The 18,610-nt window shown below is 28.6% G+C and overlaps 1 protein-coding gene across 1 annotated transcript; it reads left to right on the top strand.

Moving 5' to 3' along the window:
- Nucleotides 1–15,782: 15,782 nt before the first annotated feature.
- Nucleotides 15,783–16,665, top strand: LOC136081566 (uncharacterized). Its single transcript, XM_065798894.1, has 3 exons — nt 15,783–15,895; nt 16,116–16,246; nt 16,388–16,665. Exons 1-3 carry the CDS (start codon nt 15,783–15,785, stop codon nt 16,663–16,665), a joined length of 522 nt encoding a protein of 173 aa, XP_065654966.1.
- Nucleotides 16,666–18,610: the final 1,945 nt, after the last annotated feature.

Below are 18,610 nucleotides of genomic sequence, written 5' to 3'. Positions count from 1 at the left end.
GTAGGTTTGAACTTGACTCGTAGGATTTGGACTAAGTTTTTGATCCTTCATACCATCAACTTCATTAAATTTTTTGTAACAACGACGTTGAGGTGGTAAATTTTCTGCAAAATTATCTTCATCATTATTAATAAGTGTTTGTAAACCTTCAAATTCATAGATACAATAAAACATTTCAAAATCTCTAAACAACAATTCGCCACGCTAATGTTCAGTTTAATTAGTTTGATCAATTAACATTGTTGACATTCTTCTTCTTTCATCCCAAGGGAATAATTGAACATAGGGAGAACAAATAAAACCACCTATGTAATCAAATCGAGGAAATGACAGAAAGTGAACCTCATTATCTTTATCCCATTCAAATGCTTTTGACCAAGGTAATTTATTATCTTTGTAATATATATCTGTGTTACCTATTACTTCTGTAGATATACGCCATGGTGAATCATAATGCATTTCATGATTCCATTCGTAATAGGCAAATGTATCTCGACCTGGTATTTTCGTAATCCAACAAGTATCTTTTCTACTAACAGGTAATGAACTATGTGCTGTAAATCCATATTTTAAATACCTTGTCGGAGGAGATGTATAAGTCATACCATCATCACCATAACTTTGTTTGAACCAGTTTATAGTATCATCTTTTGACTGAAATGTTGTTAAATTTATAGGTCAATTATCACCACCACCGAAGAATAACATTTCCCAATCGCTTGCTTCCTTTTGTAACTCATTAGCGTTAGTCGGTGGATTTTTTAAAAAAGCTCTAGAAGTGTCAAATTTAACTGAAGCATTATGCGGTCGCCATATATGTACACCGAGCATTAATTTTCTTAATTGCTCAGTAGAATGTATAGTCAGACTTTCAAACGGTATATAATATGGATCTGATTCAGTATTATCGCATTCCATTTGATACACAGTTGATATCTTTCTAATTTCTTTAAAGTGATGATCATGTTTGTGTATATTACTATTTTCTACACGTATTGGTGTACCAATACGATTTTCTAACACTAATGAACTACCTTGATCAGGTGAAACACTAGATCGAGACGATATGCCTGGAACTGAGGGCATTGAATCAGAAACAGGTGAATCAAATAAAGGTTCTGATCCTTCGTTTGGTGATACCTGTCTACGTCTTTTATGCGCTATTGTATTAGTAGGTGTGTATTTTGTATATATTATATATTTCCTCAGGTGTTGACACCTGAGGAAATATATAATATATACAAAAACCATCTCCAAATGAAATAACTCTTAATACAAACGATATTTGTTCACCCGGTTCCTCCGTTCTGTAAAATACCACTAAAAACTTATCACAACAAGATACATATAGACCACCAAAAAATACGATGCGCCTTAGAGTGTTTGGTCCCAGGTCTTTCCTAATAGTAAACGCGGACCGCCTTATGGCCATAGACTATAGCAGGGAAGAGCACTCTATTGTGTAAAATACATTTTAAAGTTTCTTAAATATATATATATATATATATATATATATATATATATATATATATATATATATATATATATACACATATATATATATATACATATATATACATATATAAATATATATATATATATATATATATATATATATATATATATATATGCTGATTCTTATAATTATTATTATCCTTGCTGAGTTTAGTTATATGTATACTAAAACTAATCTGTTTTTATATTTTAGAGTACATATTATTCTGCATTAGCTAAAGAATGGTCACACTGGTTTAGAACTTTTACAAAATTCACGAAAACTATACAAACAGAAAAAAATTAGATGTCACCTTAACCTATTTTTCTTTTTCCGTTATTATTCTACAATTTATTCCTTATAAATATCTAAGACCGAAAAATTTTGACAACAATCCCAATTCTGCATAAGCTTCTAAAGCATGGTCGCACTAGTTTCGAACTTTAACGAACTTCATGATAAGAAGATAAAATAGATGTCCTGGTTAACTTTTTATCTTGTTTCGTGTTCGACTATATGGCTGATATTAAATCATTTGATGGCGCTATAGAAATCCTGAAAAACTTATTTGTAAAACCTAAAAATGAATTATTTCCTAGATATCAGTTAGCTTCACGTAAATAATCATCCGGAGAATCTATTGATGAGTTGCAGGCCTTACGTACACTCAGTAAAGATTGCAACTTTAAACAGGTTTTTGCTTTAAAACATTGTGCAGAATACCTGAAAAATGAATATCATCATTCGCGACTCATTTATTAGTGGTCTATACTCTAATCATATTTGCCAACGACTACTAGAAAACTCTACTCTTTAACTTACTGAAGCTTATAATCGGGCTCCTTCATTGGAAAAAGGCTCAAAGAAATAACAAAATGTATTCACATACAGAGTATAGTAATGTTGCTATAATTAATAAACATTCTGAAAGTATTACTGAGCTTGCTTCAGCTTATACTAAGCCTAGTGGATTTTGTTACGTCTGCTGCTGCTAACTTCCATGCACCAAGTTTAGCCACGATTACTTGCTCTTTTATTAACTCACTCAACTCTATTGCTTATATCTTTATTGCTTGGGCCAAGGTAAGAACTCTTCTTGACACTGGAAGCTCTGATATATTTAAAAGCAAATCATTATGTGACTCTTTAAGACTTAATATACTCCCTTTTAATATAAGAGTTTGTATGTGTGATCTTTCCTAATCTTTTCAAATTATAGGTAAAGTTCTAATTAAGTTCACTTTATTTTGTATGATGTACTCTAATACTAATTTTTTGGTTATACCCAACTCTTGTGAACAAATCATACCTTAGTAGAGATTTCCTCCTGGTGCACAAAAGTTTTTATATCAATTACATTGGTTAAAAAGATTCTTTAAAAATCTGTTCTGTAAATAGTAATAAAATGAAAGCTAGCACTCTTTTCCCTTTTCTATCTCCAGAATGTAGACCGATTGCTTCACCTTGTAGACAATATAACTCAGAGGACAAAGCATTCATTAAGCAAGAAAATAAAAAACTTTTGGAACTAAATATAATTCAACTTAGTAACTCTCCTTGACGATCACAAATAGGAATGAGAGACATAAGAAACGCATAGTCATTGATTACTCACAAACAAAAAAACACTACTTGAAGCTTATCTCTTACCTAACATCAATGGATTAGTTAATTCTGTTGCAAAATATCATTATTTAGCACATTAGATTTAAAAAGTGCTTAACACCAAATACCTCTGAAAGAAAGTGACAAGTATTATACTGCTTTGAGTCCATAGGGCATCTTTTCCAATTTCGAAAAATTCCTTTTGGCCTCACTAATGCTGTTGCACAATTTTAAAGAACCATGAATAAGTTCTTTCAAGAAAACATATAAGGAGACACCTTCGTATATCCAGATAGCTTGCTTTTATGTGGTACATCTAAAAATAAATATGATTTCAATTAAGAAAAATTTCTTGGAGCTTCTAAGAAAGGAATGTTTACGTTCAATGAAGAAAAGTCTATATCGTCTACTACACGTATGACCTTCCTTGGTTTTATTATAAAAAGTGGCTCTTTTTTATTCTCTCAATCAGCTCAACAAGCTATTGATGAAAGTATACCATTGAAGGTGGAAACAGATGTCTCCGATTTTGCCATAGCTGCTTGTTTTAATCAGGCTGGAAGACCAGTTACATTCTTTTCTCGCAAACTTTCACCTACTAAAAAAAAATTAACGCTGTTAATGCATGCTCTGGAAAATACACAAAGTTTGCGTTTTTATAAAAAGGTTATGTTTCACTGCATTTTTTTAGCCTAATTAATTTTATTTTCCTCTAGTGCTTTAGTTTGACTGAAATCAAACAAAGTTAAATTTTTTTTTAATTATTTAAGTTTAGATATAAATTTTGCCTTATAGTTGATGAACCATATTTTGGTATAAAACGGTGCTGCTCTCAATAAAGATAAAACATTAAATTGAGAAACAAGTTTTAAGCTATATGTTTAATTCAAACAAGTTTTAAGTTATATGTTTAATTTCTAGCCAGTCATATGTCTGCAAACAAATTAAACGTAAAAAAAATTAGTTATTTCAAGTTTAAAATCTGTTTTTTCCATTTTATATGAAAGTTTTTATTAATTTGAGAGGAAGAACAAACAAATTAACATACGACCAGTTAGACTTTTAAATTTAAACCTCTTAGGGTTTATTTAAAAGTCTTAGCTCAAAATTTAAACGTTACTGTGATATAAACCACCCCTATTTTATAATGCCATAAAACTATTAAACTAAAATCCAGTTCTTTGATTTACCATAGATTAATATATAAACATGTAAAATAGCGGGCAGAATATAAGTTTACTTAACCAAATTTAAAATACAGGTAAACAACAGATTTATAATAAAATCAACTCATGCTATTGTTATGTCAGAGTTGTCTAGATTCTAGCAGAGTAGTTAGATCTATACATACTAAATATTGTTTGTACATACCTTATATACTACACAAGTGCCTGTGCTTGCTGCGCAAGAGAGAGAGAGAGTGTACTCTCTCTCACTGCGCAAGAGAGAGAGAGAGTGTACTCTCTCTAACACAAAGTATAATAAAAAATTAACTTTTCAAGGGGATTTGGTGTTCTTGTATCATTAAGCAATAGAGATATGCTCCGCCTAACTCATAGTTTTATAAATATATATATATATATATATAAATATATATATATATATATATATATATATATATATATATATATATATATATATATATATATATATATATATTTAAAACTCTATTCCCATCTAGAAGGAACCTACGAGATGTGGAAACACTCACAGGGCTCGTTTAACAATCTATATGACAAATGTGTTTTAAGTACAGAGAAGTTGTAGCCATTCCTTATGCAGTTATGTTATATACCTTCTAGCATACTACAGAGAAGGGTTATGGATTGAAAGGTTCATATAGTGAGGCTTGCACAAAGTTTTTTCAGGGTTAGGGTTAGGGCTAGGGTCTAGCACCTGTCGAGACCATGCAATTGCACAAAGTCCAAAATCTACCCCATTTGTTTGCTATTGAACTGGTAAAACTTTGATAACAATTTTCTGAGTGGACAATGTAGGGAGCTTATTGACCTTTTGATCTCAATATTTATTGAACTACGAAAAAGACAGGCTTGCAATCATATCATAGGTTGTAATACAAACCAAATGCAGATTTCCGTCATGATATATTTGTACAATAGGTTTGCTTGAGCATATAAAAAAGCCATAACTTATCCTTTAATTGGATCTTGAAGACCAATATTAATGTTAAATTGAAATGACATCATTTGTTCACAAAAATAAATGAAATCATCGCTTAGCATTTTTCCTTTATCAATGTCATTCATTCTATAATTTTTAATCAAAGAGCATTTTTGACGTTGAATAGAGTGCACAGCGCTTTGAACTTGTACGCTATCATCGGAAATTATTGAATCTTACTCCTGTTAGTTCAATTGATTACTTGGAAACTGTAAAGGTTTCACAATTTTCTTTAATTATATTATTTGTAAAAATCTCTGAACTACAAGAGTCATTTACTACATTTGGAATCACATTGATGTTTGATGCTGCCTTGGTGATGTCATATTTTACACCTACTCTTTTGAGCAATTTCCTTTTGCGTCTAACTTAGTGTAGCCTAGACTTTATCTAAATTTCAGGTTTTTGGTCCGGACAAAGAACAACCCCTTCGTTTTTTTTTTCAAAGATTCTTCAATAATTGTTTTATGTTCTTCTTGGAACCAACTGTCAATTGAACCGTTTTTGAATTGAACCAACTGTCAATTGGAACCAAGCTCTTGAAACCAACTGTCAATTGCTGTTTGAGAGCCACTTAAATGTTTCATTCGTATCATTTCATTCAAGAGTTTACGACATGCAGCAGGGGTGTGAACTATTTGTGATTAACCATGTACTTCATTTTGATCATAGCTCAAGACTTTACTATTTATACAATGAACACTTTTGAGACTCTGATTACCTTCTAAGTCGAACACTGATTTGGTATCTTCAAGATGATTCATATTCAAATTTATTGATATATTTTCAGTAGGAAAGTTTGAAAAGTTGAACAATGTAGATAGAACATTTTTGTCTGAAACAAAAGTTCAACGATGAAATATGGTTAATTTACATAAGAGGTATCATAGTTAGACCAGGAAAAGTTAAATTTAATAAAAATGGCGGAAAAATGCTTGCAGGTATATGCACTATATAGCCAAGAAAAACAAGTACAACTTGGCAAGCAATTGGCATCACCAAGATAGCATAGGTAAGTTTCTCTGCTGTTGCACTGAAACGAAGCTACGTTGAACAGTCTGTTTGTTACCGCACTAATTCTGACCAAGTCCATGGATTTTACTTTATCTATTATATTCATGCAATGTTTTACTAGAGGTTTTAGACGATTTGTCAAATATGCTGGAATGTTGTCTTTATATTTTTTGTAAGATGAATGTGTTCTTCTATATTTATCAGCATAACTAAATAAAAAAAGCAATTGCCTATTTTATGTTTGACAGCTTTAAATGAATACTAATAAAATTACCATATAAATATTATACACTACTTATACTCAATCAAAAACTATACGTATTTAACAGAGGTGGAAAGCAACAAATTTACTCATGTTTCTGTAATTGAGTATTTTTTTTTAATTTGTACTTTTTAATTATTTTTTGGAAATGTGTACTTTTACTTAAGTATATCATTAAATCATATACATTACTAAGCAAAAAAATTTATTAAATATTATTTAATTCTTTTTGATAAAAAATAGCGCCTTTTTTATAACTATGTTTTCTAATAGTTTTCGTTAATGCTCTAAGTCCAATTTTTTGAAGTTTGAATCTAGAAAGACCTGTCTTTAAATTAATAGTGATTAGCCAAACATAAACCCTGCATGTACATTCGATCTCAACTTAAACTAAATTGAATATGACTTTATAAATCCAATTGAGTCAAATAATGTATGACTCAGCTGCGTTAACAGCATTTACAACATGTTGCTGTTTCAAACAAAATAATTTACTTTTCCCATTAAACTTAAAATAAATTTTACAAATGACAAAAGAAGAAGACATTAGAGAAAAAAATTTGGGTAATTATTTTAAAAATTGATATATAAGCTACAATTCCATTGCAAAAAAGTTGCAAGTACATCCCTACACCGTTGGTCATGTTATTCAACGTTTTTCCCAAACACAATTGATCAAGCACAAATCTGATGATGGTCTTCCATCAAGATATAAAACTGATTGTAAGATTAACCCAAGCCTCTAAATTAAAAAACGCACTATAAGATGCAAATTTTCTCATAGTTTTGCTGCATTTTAAACATACTTTTCATTCTTTCACATCACAAATAGTGCCCAATTATTCTTAAACTTAAGATAAAAAAAGTGAAAAAAAACTGACTGCCAAAAGTTGTAAAAATATTTCATTTTAAAAACAGTGGTATTATTATTACTTTTGAAGATGTGAACTGTATTATTAAAGACATGTGCTCTAACCTAATTTAGCTTTAAGTCATTATATTTAACTGGCTATGAAATGTTTGAAACAAAATGACGAGTTGTGCCTAAAACAGCAAATCTCCTAAACTGTCCAGAAAATTAAAATTATTGTAAAGTACTGGGCAATTATTGAGCAAAAAAAAAGTGGCTTTCAGAAAAAAAACCAGCTTTCTTAATTTCATTTAAACAATTTGAAAAGCATAAAACAGTTTCGATTTTTAATCTGTCACAAGATTATGTGTCCCACCTCAGCAAAAGTTGGAAATTTTAATATTTTATCTATATATTATACAAATATTCTGAAAATCCAAATAAAAGCTACAATTCAATAGTAAAACAGTTGCAAATACATATTTTCAAGTAATATTAATTCATAATAATTATTCTTTAGATGTAATGAAATGTATTAATTAGTTAATTAAAAGATGATAAGTAAACTTAAAGTAAAACTTTTATGGCATTAAAGTCAAAAATTGTGTAACGTAATTTATGGATGACGTCATATGAAGATATCAAACATGAAGACTGCTAAAGTTTAGAATTCTTTCACTTCTTAATTGAGTTTTAAAGAAAAGTGTTAAAAACAATTTTAAAAGAAAATTTAAAAAATTGTAAAAAAAACAAAAGGGCAAACTTTTACTCAGAGTACATTTTTAATGAGCTACTTGTTATTAATTTCACTCAAATAACAGTACTTTTACTTGAGTGCAATTTTATTAACTTTATCCACCTTTGCTATTTAATATAATTATATATAATAAACTATATATAAATAATATATATATATATATATATATATATATATATAGATATATATATATATATATATATATATATATATATATATACATATATACATACAAGTAACATTACTATTCGTTATTTTATTAATGATGTTTAATAAAAGTTGCAGTATTTTTATGTAAGTGGTTGTATCATAGAAATAACAAAACTGTCATAATAGTGGGAAAGGAATTCCTCAACACAAATACTAAGCATGGCTGTGAGAGATAAAGTTTTTCTTTTTATCTAAAAAACTATATTTAAAAGATTGGTTTTGTCTTTCAGTTCCATTGTTAGTATTGATATCCCGCAATAAGCGTTGTTGCCTGTAAGCAAAAACCCATCTCTGAAAAAGAAGACATATATTACAAGCAATGGGAAAGAAAAAAAATTATTAAAATAAGGAATAAGTGTTTATTTATGATATAAAATTAATTTAGTAATAGCTTCTTAACAAATAAATAAAAACTTTTTGTATTATATATCAACCTTTTGATTACATAACCAAGTACTATTTAAATATACTGCTTGTTTTAGTTTATTTTTCCACTCTTCTGAATCTTTTAAAGTACTAACAGCATTGACACAAATTTCTTATGTTTTAGCATAAGCAATTTGACGCAGTTTTAACTTAATTGCGTCTTTCACCATAAAAAATCCATTAGCAGTTTTAGACAGCCATTGCTCCCAAGATTGCTCTCAATAAAAGTCAAATTAAAACAGAACATCCTAAATAAAGCAGTTGGATTCTGTTTAATGAACGAGATAATGCTAAAAAAATATCTAAAAGACTATAAATAAGCAACAGCCTCACCTGGAAACACTAATTCTAATGATTTTATTTGTTCATGTGAGTAATCAGTTAAAAAATATTTTGGCTGGAATTCCATTTTTTAATGCAAGTCAACGCTTCTGTGTAAGCATCTGTGGTTTCATTTTAACACACAAAAATGGCAACCAACTGGTAACCAGTGTTTGTTTTAACAACCACAAAGAAAAATGGAAGAGCATACCTAGTCCTGCAATATGTTGCATCTAGAAAAGCAAGCTCAGTTCCATATCGCAAAAGTTATTTTTTCTGCCAAATGTCTTGATATATAAACAACAAGAAATCCTTAAGTTCTCAATCAATATCATCAATTATGTTCACACTTTTTGGTCTAAATTTTATCATTGCTTTTTGTAAGGCAATCCTCCATTCATTAATTTAACACGCAAACATTCTTGTTCTATCAAAGATCTGCGAAGTTTTCTTCTGAATTTAGCATATGATTTCGGATGGTTTTATCCATTGTAAAGTCACACTTGTTTGTTTTTTGTGGTCTATTAGATGAGATTTCGGTTTGCACAAAAACCTGTAGATGTCGCCTCATTTCTGAAACAGAAATCCCGCCTTTTGTTACCAACTGACCAATTTTTACAGTAAGATCATCAGAAAAGGTTGACTAAAACCTGCAGTCTAAAAAAAACAAAAAATAATATTTTCATAAATTATTTAAAAAAAAAAGAAGCAACAAACCAAAAACAATTTAAAATAATAAAAACTGTTTAAAAAATAAAAACCTCACCGACTGGATGGTTCCTATGAATAGAAATATCAGGCAATACTAAAATATACTTTCTGCACTTATGTACATTTTCTGGGTTAACTAAAGCTTCACAGAGCTTTTTAGATGAGAATATATAGATAAGCTAATGTTTCCAAAAACACTTGAGAGATCACTACTTCTACTAAGTTCAGGGTTATTATATTAAGGTAGATAAATGTCACATTAATAAATTGCAATAAATAGCAATACCATTACAATAAAAAAACCTACACTCTGGAATACAAAAAAATATCTTATATTCATTAAAATACCATACCTTATACTCTAAAAATTCGACAATTTCTTTAATATACACCATGGCAGAACAATCAAATGTTTTGGTATCCTGCAGAATAATTCTATTTTTTTGGAAATAATGATCTGTACTCTATGCAATTGGAATAAAAATAGAGAATTAAAAAAAATAACACTTTAATCTCAAGTTGTTTGATTGAATAAAACATATAAATGGAAAAAATATCAACAAATAAATGAAGAAAAGAAAGAATGATACTTATAGATCCTAAAAGAAATTTTTCTACCTGAACAAAATTATGATTAAATCAAGTTTACATAAACTTTTATACATACAGCTTTATCATTTTTCTTTAGCCAGTACTGAGCTTTTGCACTAGTATGTCTGTCCTTCTCATGATGGCAACCAAGTTTAGTAGTCCTGATACAATGAATGGTATTCCGGTGTATGGAAAATCTTTGTCCTCAAAAAACACCTTGTGTTTATTCTTAAACAATTCTGGATAAAACAAAAAGTTATTTAAATGTTTTAGCCACGAAAAAGAAAAAAAGAAACGTAACATTGTGACAATTTTGACACAGTGTAGATTTATATCTATTAGATAATCTACACTTTTTCAAAATGTATTTGAGAAGATGAAAGTTGTAAATAAGAAATTGTAAGATGTATTGAGAAGATAAAACTTGTAATTGAGAAATGTGTAAAAAATACAAAGTTCTTTGTATTTTGTAGTCCTAGTATACTTGGTAATTTAAGGCTGGAATTAATAACATAATATTAATAAAATATAGAAGTCATGAAAAGGCATTTGAAGTTTAGGCGGTAACTGGAAAAATTGTAACTTTCTTTCATTTTTGTTTGTGAGAATATTTTTGTTTTGGACCAGATAGCTTCCATTGAGTTTAACATTGGCCTGTAGGGTCTTATTCGTCACAACTGAATCGATGAATTTTCAATCAACCATTCAAAACGAGACATGTAGCATTATCTGTAACGACGACTCTAAACGATTCCCGGATGTAACCCACTGGGGTTAAACAAACCCAAAATCGACTCGTTACAAGAACCTGCTTTAAATGATCCTCTGCGAGTTTCTATTATGACGACATTTGTTGTTGATGTAGCTGCAATCAAATGTATGTTTCCACCATTTGAAGAAGGTATTTTTCAATATTGCTCTTTTAATTTTTTTAGTTTAAAACTGCCTTTTCCAACAAAATCAAAGTTTCCGCTGCGGACTCAAATGTATGCTGTCTTATATTTGACACCTAAAGTTTGCGCAAGAGTCACCCAATTGTCGTTTCGCACATCACATTCAATTACTCGTCTCCTGTCATTCGATGAAGTTAACACAATATTTTCTTGTAACTTGTTCAGTTGAATGTACGTTATGTCCTCAAATTGGACAAGGTGGTTCTGGTTGTTCCAGAAGTGGTTAACAAATTTGGTGAAATAAATGCTTGCAGAGATTCGATTTAATAACAGACTTTCTATTTATAGTGTATTGACAAATAACACAACGATCTTTCAATTTCATTACTGTGTTTTTGTATTACTGGTGCATACAAATGCTAATTTTGTTAACTTATTAAAATGCATATTCGAGATCTTTTATAATGACTTTTAAGCTTACAATAAATTCACAATTACAAATAATGTATTCTCGTTTACATATTAGGATTTCTTAATTACAATTTTGTTTTTCAAATAACATATTGCGATTTCTTATTTATATGTTGGGTTTCTCAATTACATTTTGAAATTTCTTAATTCCATGTTGTGTTTCTTAACTACATCTTATTTTCTTAACTAAACACATTCAGGTTCTCAATTACATCTTGAAAAGGTGTACAGCGTATTAAATTATTTTGTAAACCTTCAAAGTTCTTTTCCATACATCCTGAGCAAGTTACAACATAATGCAACGTGCGCATCATTATGCTCTTTAATTTTTGAAACATGCGCAACGTGCTTATAAATTTTTGCACAAACATCTACCTATGTGAAAAAAAAAATACTTTTCAACAGGTAGAATTGTTGTTGAAAATTGTTAAATTCAAATTTTATAATTACTTTTAAAACTATTTCTTAAAGTTATTAGTAAAATTTTGTATTTATGTTATTATTTTTTATACTTATGAGTAAAATTTTACAAATAACTTAGTATTTTCTTAATATAAAGAATCATATTAGATAATAACAAACCTTACCCTGCGAAATTTCTAAATTGAGGGAACAACTATTTTCATTCATTTTACACCCTAGATTAAATACACACACACATATATGTGTATATATATATATATATATATATATATATATATATATATATATATATATATATATATATATATGTATATATTTAGATGAATATTAACGGTTTATATGTTAACGGAGCAACACGAGCTCTAAAGAACTTTGGAACGTTAATATCGTTTAAAATCAGTTTAACGGTGCGCATGCGTATGCCAAACAAAAATATTTTCCAGGTCTGCGATTTACTTATAATCGGAAACATTAGAGTGAACGACATTAAATAGCACTAACCTATTATATTAAGATTATTAAATTATGTTGCGAATTATTATTGTTATCAAAAATGGATTTTTATTCATGATATGAAAAAATAAATTACTTCTAATTATTAAGTTTAACTAAAAATATATATATTCAACAAAATATTGTGTTTCTTAACTTTGTGTTTTTTTATTCAATCGCAAAAGATATGTTAATTTTATACAATAGCTAAACAAATGTTGCAGACCGGAAAAAAAATATGTTTGTTATCACCGAGAACAAACAATTCAGAAAGTTTGAGGACTTACATTAATGCTGTTAATATCTTATTATCGAATCACTTCGAAAATGGAAACACTTGAACTTGATGGTCGGCATTTTACTCTAGTCACTGACCAGCGCCCTGTCTCTTTCATGTTTGACAATAACAAAAGCGAAAAATTAGGAATGACAAGATTCTGAGATGGAGGATAAAACTTTCTTCGCACAGCTATGATATAGTTTATTGCCCTGGACGTAAAATTTTACGTCTTTTCTATGTCTTCAAACCTGAGTAGAACTACTCCTATGATTACTATAATCCTCAGGGCAATGGTCAGTGTGAAAGATTCAATGGGATATTTTGAAAAGGAATTTCGCTTTCTCTCTCTCTCTCTCTCTCTCTCTCTCTCTCTATATATATATACCTATATCTATATCTAAATATCTATATGTATATATAAATATATATATATATATATATATATATATATATATATGTAAATATATATATGTATTCATATATATATGTGTATATATATATATGTAAATATATATATATATATGTATATATATATATATATATATATATATGTATAAGAATATATATACACATGTATATATATGTATATCAATATATGCTTATATATATATGTATGTAAATATATATATATATATATATATATATATATATATATATATATATATATATATATATATATATATATATATATATATGTATATATAAATTTATATTGTACGTTAAACAAAATAAGAACCATCTTTATAAGAACAATTCTGACCGTTTTCCCGTTCATATTATATCCTGAAGGCACTTGTAGATAACAAGTATATAGGTTTTATAATAAAAAACGATAGGGATCAACCTGGGCCCCATTCGATGTTTCCCATTGGGTTACCCAATTGGTTCCCATGCAGAAATCTATGCCAAAAACTGATGGGACTCTAATTGGATAAGCTAGTGAGATCCGATTACTATCCTATTTGGGTTCCAATGATTACCCAATAGGGTGTGTTTGCTGGATGCTAATATATCATACAATTATCAAATGGTTACCATAAAGCTGATATAATATTTAATACAAATGTTAATACGATGCAACAACAATAGAATCACGTAATTTAATGTCACCACAAGGTATATAGAATAAAAACTATGATATAATATTAAATTAAGATGCAATTATAGACTATTATTACCTTATGGAATATGTAATATTATTAGTAATGCAAAAGCATAGAGATAAAAAACAGAGTTTATTGTCACCATAAGGCTTATATAACTTAAACTGTTATACAATTTTGATTTAGTTTAGATATTAGTGATAAAATTTTGGAAAATGTACTTTGATTAATATAAATTTACTTTTACTAGTTGACACTTAACCCTTTTTCCGTCATTGTTGCGAATTTGCAACAAATGATTTGGTGATAAATATTTTATTTATTAACCTAATCTACAATTAAAGTTATTTTGAAACATGTATTTTAGACCTTTATTTGCTATTTTGACGCAATTAAAGCACGAGATTGTTTTTTTTATATGTGGTGGCAGCTCATAACAGAACTGCTGCTTTTGGTAAGTTTTAGTTACTCCCTTTAATGCTTATATTTTGTCATACGAAAGCTTAAGCTGATGCTTAAATGCATAAAACTAATATGTCCGAAGACTGAAATTGCTTATTAAAGTCATTAAAGACTAAAAATAACCTAACTTATTGTTATATAGATCTCCTGATTTATTTGTTGCAAATATACAACATTGTCGGGTTGAGGTACAAAAATCACAAGATTTCTTTTTTTATGCTTTTTCTGGTAGCTCCTACAAAAACACGTAGAACTCGAAATTTTAATGTACAAGAAGCTGTTAACTATGTACTTGAACCAAATTCTGATTCTGAGTTATTAGACCTTGAAGAATGAAATGAATCAGGGAATGAAGCAGAATTCGGTATTGATGTAGTTGTTTTCAGTTCGAAGCACGTGAGTGAGTCAATTTTGACTTTAAGTTGCTTTAAGGTTTAATTTTATATGGTACATCTATTCTATTTATTATGGTACATCTATTCTATTTATTGAGGATGCTTTGAGGTTTAATTTTATATTCTATTTCTCCATCTTTAGGACTGAAGAAGAAAATGCTTCTTCACCATTCAAAAAGAATTCCCCATCAGAAGAGTCATGGTATGTCAAACTAAATAATGGATATACATATACATTATACACATACAGACACACAGACACACATGCATATGTGTAAATATATATATATATATATATATATATATATATATATATATATATATATATATATATATATATATATATATTTATATATATATATATAATAATATATATAATATAATAAATATATATATAATATATAAATATATAAACAAATATAATATATATAATATAATAAGTATATATATATATATATATATATATATATATATATATATATATATATATATATATATATATGTATATATATATATATATTTATACATTTATATTCATACATACATGTTATATTTTAGTGAGTATGAGGGCGAAGTTGCTCTGCTGAAAAGAAAATCTGCAAAAAAGCCTGTCTATAGGTGGAAAAAAAAAGTACCACCAATATTTGATGCAGTGCTCAAGGAAGAAGTTTCTCTATGCCAGAACGCAATGATATGACACCATTTGAGTACTTTAAAATATTTTGGGATGATAGCATCACTCAGAAACTAGTAGAACAAACTAAACTCTACAGCGTTCAGTTGACAGGCTTTACTATAGCTACAAATTTTAAAGAGATGGAGCAAATTTAAGGAATTCAAATGCTGATGTCATTAGTTCGCCTTCCAAGCTATGAATTATTTTGGTCAACAGAAATTCGATGCAGTGCTGTTGCTGACGTTATGAGTTTAAAGCGTTATGAACATCTAAGAAGGTATTTGCATGCAGTTGACAATACTACAAAAATGAACACTCTAGCAAATTGTTTATGGTCAAACCTGTATTGGATGCTGTTCGTAATAACCGCATAAAAATTGAAAAAGAGTGAGACCAATCTGCAGATGAGCAATTGATACCTGCAAAAACTAAGCATAGTCGGATACGCCAATACATGCCAAAAAAATCAACAAATAGGGTTTTAAAAATTTTGTTAGAGCAGGAAAGTCAGGATTCACATCCGACTTCCTTATCTATGCAGGTGCTACTAGTGCTAGTAGTCAAAATTGTTGTGCTGAAGATGTAATACTTCGACTAGTACAAGAAATGACCAAACATAAAAACTTCCGTATTTTCTTCGACAACTGGTTTTGAACGTTACAACTGCCTAATGAACCGAAAACAATGGGAATATTAGCAGCAGGAACTTTCCGTAATAATCGAATCAAAAAATGTCCACTTTTATCTGAAAAAGAACTAAATTCTTAAGAAAGAGGATTATGGGACTATCGAGTAGACCAGAATTTAGGAATACATTTAGTAAAATGGATTGATAACGAAGTTGTTACATTTAAGTCAACACATGCAGGTGTTGCTGGATCAATAGAAGTCAAAAGGTTTGACAGTAAGAAGAAGGTATATGTTGATGTCACAGCACCTGACATTGATCTTGAATACAATGCATCGATGGGTGGTGTTGATCTGGCAGACATGCTAATATCGTTACACCGAACAAGAATCAATACTAAGAAGCGTTGGTACTTATAATTAATTTTTCACAGCATTGACATATCAGAGATTAATCCTTGGTTGTTATACCGAAGGCACTGTACTCAATTTAAAGTGCCTAAAAATAAATAACTCTCCTTAAGAAGATTTATAATCAGGTAGCAACAGCCTTGAATATCAAAGACAAAGATCCTGAAAAAAAATTGATTGTCCTAAAAGGAGTTTTTCACCTGCCAACACTCTCGGAAGAAAACCATCAAACCCAAAACCAATTTGTGATATAAGATATTGTGGATTCTGTCACTGGCTAGAAATCAATGAGAAAAGGGGACGATGTAGAATATGTAAGATGAAATGTTCTTTTGCTTGCACAAAATGTAAATTAAGGCTTTGTTTAAACAAGGACATAAGCTGCTACAAAGACTTCCATGTACGATAAAATCAGAAAAGACATAAGGTAATATATTTGGATGATATTATTTTAAAACTGCAGAAGTCTTATATCTTTTTCTAATATTTTGTTAATAAATATTAGATACCTCAAACACCTGTTTTTTTTTTTCCAAAAGCGTTGTTTTTAATACCCCTTTTCGGCAAAGTTGCATATTTGCAAAAAATTATAAAATGGTTACAAATGTGTTTAAAATATTAAAAAAATATTTTTTAAAACATAAGACCATGCTCTTAAAGAAATTTATGAAAAAAAATTTATTGGCATCTTGATCGTTATTTGCTAATGTGCTAATGGGTTAAACGAATTAATACTTGATTTTATTTGAGCCTTATTTTGAAAAAATACAAACCCGACAAATAATTCTGAATATTTTAGAATTATTGGTCGGGTCAGTTATAAAATAATCATTTCCTTGGTCAGCCGAGAACCAAATCGTATATCCAAGTAATCTAATAATGAGTAAGTTAATTATAACTATATAAAATTTATAACTAAATGATCGATAAGCGTTACCCAAACAGAATTCCAATCAAAGAGGGACACCATTTTTTAAATATAATATGATTAAAATAAGTATTGAAATAATAACAATATAATAATAAGTACATAATATAATAATAAGAACAATGGAACATATATAAACTGAGTAAACATTTAAAAATCATACTTGATGATAAATAATAAAAAATTATTCTCATATTTTTTTAAATTGGTTTTGATTAAGATTAAAAAGAGACGATAAAGGTGTTTGAAGTAGTAGTTTTTTGAACTCATTAACTATGCATTTAAGACTCTTGTTCTATTCACAAATGTACTGAAAGACAACAGAATGTTTACCATACTTGCGAATTTTAAAAGATTGTACGCTAAGTTTTCCATTACATATGTTTCTCTATGAGTATGTAGTATTACTCTACTTTCTGTAATAGGTATGTCAAATCCCGTGTTTTTACAGAACCGATTTTTGTGCTAAAAAACTGTTCCACGTTTTTAGAACTTGGCGTTTAAGGATGTGGTAGGATGGTGTTTTGTAGCATATTTTTTTAGAAGAATTAACTTACAAGTTTTTTTTAAAGTAGAATAGTTGAACTTTTTTAAAGAGTATTTTTTTATTATATTAACGAAAGTTAAAGTGTTATTTATTGATATGAAAAAGTGTGTTGTACTTCTTGTGCTTAGTAAATGTTGAAGTTATAATCTTTTTTTTTTCTACCCTATTCTTTTTTTTAAGTTTATACGTTTGTTATGCACATGCCAAATTTCAAGAATTTATTTTAACTAGTAGATTACCCTATTTTTACCTTCACTTTTGGTACCTAAATTTTGTTTTTCCGACTTCTGTTTGGGAAAGAAGGGGGGGGGGAGTACTGAAGGATATTAAATATTCGTTTTAATACTTAATAATAATTATTATTAAAAAATTTATGTGATTTTTCCATACGATGATTTTGTGATACAGGTACTAATATTACAATTTTAAAGTACCAATGTAAAAATAACATTCATTATATATTGAATCAATAATACATG

The sequence above is a fragment of the Hydra vulgaris genome, chromosome 06 (genome assembly GCF_038396675.1).
Source record: "Hydra vulgaris chromosome 06, alternate assembly HydraT2T_AEP".
NCBI classification, from domain to species: Eukaryota; Metazoa; Cnidaria; class Hydrozoa; order Anthoathecata; family Hydridae; genus Hydra; species Hydra vulgaris.
Note: the sequence above shows the minus strand (reverse complement) of the source record. Positions and strands in the feature narration are given on the sequence as shown.